Genomic DNA, 6000 nt, shown 5'->3' on the forward strand with positions numbered 1-6000 from the left:
TGAAATAAGGTTCCTTGATGCATTAGAATTTTCACATTTTAGGTAAGTACAAAACAATGGCAAAGCTTTATGTTAAGGAATATGATGTGGACAGTAAATTACCATGGCTGTACATCATCTTGGTAAGTAGAAACTAAACTGTATATTTTGCGATACAGAGGGATTCAATTTTTATAACTTTCACGGTTTACTAATGACATGTTTGTTTACTTAATTTTTTTAAAGTTCAAGGACTGTCAGAATGTTGATGTTATTTGCTGGGGTTCCATTATTTGCACATCTTTTTGAGTGTGAGCAATTACAAAAGATTCACTTTAAAAAAAATTCTAGAAATATAAACCCAATCGCTCCATAATTCTGTAATATTTATGTTGACCCACAAAGAATACAAAATACCAACGAAGAATACAAAAACATTGTTGTATTATTTTCTTTTATTGTGACTAAAACAGAAAAAAGACTGTGTATATATTTGCTTGATCCTATGTGAAATTTGTGATGATTTTTAACAAGAAACCTTGGCCTAGTAGTAAGTCCATAGTTTAAAAAGTGACTATGGTTAATAATAGGATACGATGCAAGGGAAAAACACAAATAAAGGAATTTATTTAGTGGTGGTTGCCATTGTGCAACTTTTATGTACAATGTTCACTAGGGCTTGTCTTGTAATTTTTTTAAACCTAAAATAGTGTTGAGGATAATGCCAAAGCCTACTAAAGTATATTTTTTAGATTATGGTACTATACTTTGGCAATCCTTTGCTGAAACAAGTGTTTCAAAAATGTGAAGGCTGCTACATGTGTGGTATCCTAACTAATACAGCATTCAAATTAGTGGATCGCAAATCAGGATTTGGAAATCATTTTCTTTTTTTGCATATTAAATTGACCTACTAAACATAAAACTATAACTGTACATGAAATAAAAGATACAACTATCATTGTTGTTAAGATTAAATCTTACAAAATATATGGCATATTCTGCCCCCAGTGTTTGAATTCACTGACTTTGATGTCTCCATCTTCATCAGCATTGTTTTTAATTAACGAAGCCATTGCATTGCACTTTTATGTTTATTGCCTGTTTAAACCTCGACATCCCTTTAACCGTTCATCGAAAGACCATGATCCCATACCTTTTCTTGGTCACCAATTCAAGCTCTACACAATAGAGGCAACAGCCAAACAAATTTTTGAAAAAAATTGTGTATTGACGGGTTATTGCTTACATCATCTGGATGGATTTATTGGTCTTACACCAAAGTGGATTTGTAAATAGTATAAACAATTGTTGAAAAAATTTAAAGGTTTTTTAACATTACAAAATATTTTACCTTCTAAAACATGAACATGTTTAAATTTGTTAGGATCATGTCTGGCTATAGAATACCATCTTAAAATGGGTTTTCCACTCAATCATAAATTAACCTAATGCAATCATATTTTTAGACAAAATCTCCAGTTGACATTGTTATATTTAAACCAGGCGATACACAGCACACGCTAATGAATCCAGCAAAAATATTACCATTTTTGCTTGATGAAGATGTTAAAATTTGGGGAACGTGAGTATTTTTATATTTCTGTGCTTTATAAGCAAGCTTCCTGTATCTAAATAAAGTAACCAGGGTTTCGAGATGTTCATAATTTGGTAATTGAAAAGCGAGCCAACAGAAAATGTTGATGAGACAAAACAATATTTGACCCGTCAATCATCAGAATAGCGATTCCTATAAATACACAACACTACATGCCTTAATAAAAAGAAAAACTGCAAAATTTCTGTAGAATTACCTATCCTGTGCCTTATTTCCAGGAATTTCCGAGAATAACTTAGTAGTATACACTATATTTGGTGAAATAACATCCAAATTATATTGTTCCGGAATTAAAAAATCAAGTCATTCTGTTTCTTCAACGCAGTAAATAACAAACCAACAGAGCTAGCTAGAACATGGAATTCAGAAGAGTGTGAAGTGTTTACTTTAACGAGTATCTAAAATACATTACCCCCCAGCCAAACAACACTTTTCTTGCTAATTTAAATCGTGAATTTTTAGGAAATGAATAAAGAAGATGACTTTTTGTATTTTAATGATTTTTTTACGTAGAATGAAGTTTATAACCACTCTGGGAGTTGTTTTTAAAATTCATTTTTACAAGTTCATGTACGAGGGACTCAAAATAGCCAGTGAAAAGTGGGGTCTTCAATTGCTGTGTTTTAATTTGCTTTGTTGCGCTGACTTTGGCGCGGGAGTTTATTGGAAATAGATGATGATGTGCTGTTTTACATGGCTAGCCTCACAAATATCAAGGAATATACCCTGTCTATTATTTCCTGGAAAGGTCATGGGTTAGATGGGGAGTCCTTTTTAGGTCCACGCTCTACCAGACAACTTCATGCTACATCCAACGGCCTACACATTGTCCTGTCTTCCCAATTTCCCTCACATGGCTTGGGTTAACCTGGGACCATGGTAACATTTCACATGCCCACATTAAACGCAGCCAAGAGGAATCCAACCCCGATCTCCCGCACAAAGTATGGTAGTTGTAACTACTAAGCTACAGCGCCAAATATTTATTCATTGGTGGTTCTGTGATAGTACTGCTGGTTCACTGCTGATTCTCTGGTCGTTCTACGGAGACTGGTGGTTCTCTGCTGGTTCTGTGGTAGTTCTGCAGAGACTGATGGTTACATGTTTTAGTTATTATGCTGTCTCTGTAGTTTTATCTGTTTATTTCTTAAAACTTTGAATTGCAGCACTGCAGGTGTTTTAGCAGATCTTACTTGATTATTTCATGTAAGTAATAAAAAATAATGGCTGTTTTAGTTATTGTACTTCAGTTATTGTACTTCAGTTACAGTTTATTTGCTTCCGACTAATGGTCCTTGTTACATAAACTGTCATTGAACTCTTTATTTATGATGCACAGCCCATTATACATAAAATTGTACAAAATTATTTAAATAGTGAAAACATGTTGGATATGTAATAATAATTATTTTCCTAAATTTTCAGAATCAATATTGGAAAATACTTGACCTTTTTTAATATATTCCTTTACCATATAACTTGAAAAGGTTGAATATGTTTTGACGCAGTTTATAAGGAAATTCCATGCGTGAGTCAGAATAAGTAATTCTAAAAATGAATTTAAAGCTTATTTTACAAGAAGGACACTTTATCTGATTAGACATACTCTAAATGCCCAAAAAGCTTATATGAACATAAAGTTGCTACCTTATTTGTTTTGGCCATACAATAGTAAGCTTCTTTAAATATTTAGAGTTGCAGTATTGCTTTATCTTACACAAAAGTTTGGAAATAATTTGTATCATGGGCAAAATGCTGATGAAAAGGCAAAAATAAATTCTATTCTTTACTGGACTGGTGGACCATTTTACAGGTGATATCATTGTAATTTTGATCTTGTAATTTTTGAAATGTTTTGGTTGTGAAAGTAAGCAAACGTTGAAATGCAAGCTCCCTTATTCCATGAAATTAATGAGGCACAAAATTAACGATCACAAAATTAATACAAAGAAAATTAACATAGTGTCTATAACAACTTTTAAGAAAGACCTTCTTCACCCAACTTCACCCAACATCCCACCTTCTTTACCCAACATCCCACCTTCTTTACCCAACATCCCACCTTCTTGACCCACCATCCCACCCTCTTCACCCACCATCACACCCTCTCTTCACTCACCATCCCACCCTCTCTTCACTCACCATCCCACCCTCTCTTCACCCACCATCCCACCCTCTCTTCACCCACCATCCCACCCTCTCTTCACCCACCATCCCACCCTCTCTTCACCCACCATCCCACCCTCTCTTCACCCACCATCCCACCCTCTCTTCACCCACCATCCCACCCTCTCTTCACCCACAATCCCACCCTCTTTGTTACCATCCCACCCTTTTCGTCACCTTCACACATTCTTCGTCACCTTCATCACCATCCCATCTTCTTTGTCACCATCCCACCTTCTTCACCCTCATCCCACTATCCCACATTCTTCACCCACCATCCCACTCATCATCCTACCTTCTCCAGCCACCATCTTCTTAAAATTACATTAAGTCTAGCTTTACCATGGCTTATGTAATATAACATTCTGGTTTGTCTGGTTTTGTAGGGGATTTAAATTATTTCTATTTTTTTTTTTTTACACCTGTTCGACAGTCATGTTAAATTTCATGTAAAACCAAAATGTAATGTGATTTTTAATGTGATGGAACTTACTGTCAAGCTTTACGTTTTAGATCTGCAATTACTAACTTTGTACGTCCACAACAAAGTGAACCTTTCTATAAATTACCAGGAAATGACAACCAGTTGCTCATACAACATGGGAAAAAGAATATAACAGACCATTTAGACACATTAGAAAAACAATATTTCACAAAAAAGAAATACGTGCATGGAGACGCTGAAACAATTGCAGATTTTTACATTTGCAATATTCTTATGGAGTTGGAAAGATTCAAATTTGATTTTTCAAAATGGCCAAAAACTGAGAAGTGGTTTCATGAAATGAGTCAAAAAGTTATAGTTGCAATGCCATAAATGTTTGTTCTTTTCTTCAGATAGGTTTTACAAGATTAAAAGTCTTATCTAAGTGAGATATAACTGACTCCTTAGAGAAACATACAAGAGTCTAATGAATAACTTAACTTTTCAGTGTACCATAACCAAGCTAAGTGTGTGTTTATTTAAGAAATATAGTGTGCTTATATTATGTTCTGTTGCTAAAAATTGTTTTTATATTATTACCTAATAAGCAAATACATTGATTGTGAAACTTACTATATATATAAAAAAAATTAATGGATAAATACCAAGCAATTTACCCCTGAATGTTTATAGTATATATTTGTGTAAAATTGTATATAAATTTGTATGTAGAGATATCTTAAAGAGTATATGAAATAGTTATAATAAAATTTTAATATAATAATGTTCTTATAATAGTTGTATAAAAAAAAATGCTCTTGATATTTTTGTTGTTTTTCTTTTTGTGTTTTGAATTGCATTTTTAGCTTTTCTGTTAGTTCATAACTAAACAAACGAGAGAAAATGTTAAACTACAAATACACTTTTTATAAACAACCAAGTTGCTAAGGATTTTGACTATGATTCTGGTTACAACTTAAGGGTTTGCAATGAAATTTTGTGAGTAAGCATATAGGGCTTATATAAGCTTGCCCACAAAATTTTATTGCATACCAAGTTGCATATTCCGAAGTTATTGGGTCATTGGCAAAAAATTAAGAGGCCTAGGACAAGCAAACAAGTGTCATTTTGGCAAAAAAGTTTATCTTAGTCAATTTACATTTAACCCTAACTCACATCCCTTAACTGGTAGAAAATTACTGATGACAGAAAATGTCAAAATTTGCTATAACGTAAATATGACATCATAAATTATGTAGCACAATTAAATTTGAAATTCTTTAAATGTGAATATCTTGAGAACGAAAGGAACTTTTTAAGATATTTAAAAAGACTTGTTAACATCATTTTATTTCCCTTTAGGCAACTGAGGCTTATACCTTGACAATCCATCAAGTAAACTACAAAACTGTTCTTCAAAATATATTTTTAAACATAAACAACTATAAACATATACTACCATGGGTAATCAAGGAAATTACTTTTAAAGTTTATATATGCATCTTTAAGTCTAAAATCAAATTTTGCCCTTGAGCAACTAGGTTGAAATAAATCAAATGTATACTTTATATAAGCAATGGGTTGAGATATGTGATGTAATACACCTACACTCTACTAGACAAAATAACAAAAACAAATATGAATTAAACATGTCACAGTTAGGTGGTAAACACATTGGTGAATCTGATTGGAAGCCGCATAATCATAATATTGAAACTAACCCCAACGCAAGAATATGTACAACCAGGTAATTAGGTTCTATCTTTTTCTAAAACAAACTTGCCACTAGTTGTTGAATTTTACTCGCCACTGC

The 6000-nt window shown here is 33.0% G+C and overlaps 1 protein-coding gene across 3 annotated transcripts in view; it reads left to right on the plus strand.

Annotated features, from left to right (window-relative positions):
• Positions 1-5789, plus strand: part of LOC130644412 (glutathione S-transferase D2-like) — a 29939-nt gene extending 24150 nt beyond the window's left edge. Inside the window, exons 2-5 of one of the 3 annotated variants that reach the window (XM_057450006.1) lie at positions 41-122; positions 1449-1564; positions 3291-3410; positions 4277-4999. In XM_057450006.1, the coding sequence (XP_057305989.1) occupies positions 57-122; positions 1449-1564; positions 3291-3410; positions 4277-4580 (606 nt within the window). In that variant the 5' untranslated portion in view covers positions 41-56 and the 3' untranslated portion in view covers positions 4581-4999. Of the gene's footprint in view, positions 1-40; positions 123-1448; positions 1565-3290; positions 3411-4276 lie in introns of all 3 variants that reach the window. The other 2 variants (XM_057450005.1, XM_057450007.1) reach the window with 2 other exon arrangements.
• The last annotated feature ends 211 nt before the right edge of the window (positions 5790-6000 follow it).

Source organism: Hydractinia symbiolongicarpus, chromosome 5 (genome assembly GCF_029227915.1).
Source record: "Hydractinia symbiolongicarpus strain clone_291-10 chromosome 5, HSymV2.1, whole genome shotgun sequence".
Classification (NCBI taxonomy): Eukaryota; Metazoa; Cnidaria; class Hydrozoa; order Anthoathecata; family Hydractiniidae; genus Hydractinia; species Hydractinia symbiolongicarpus.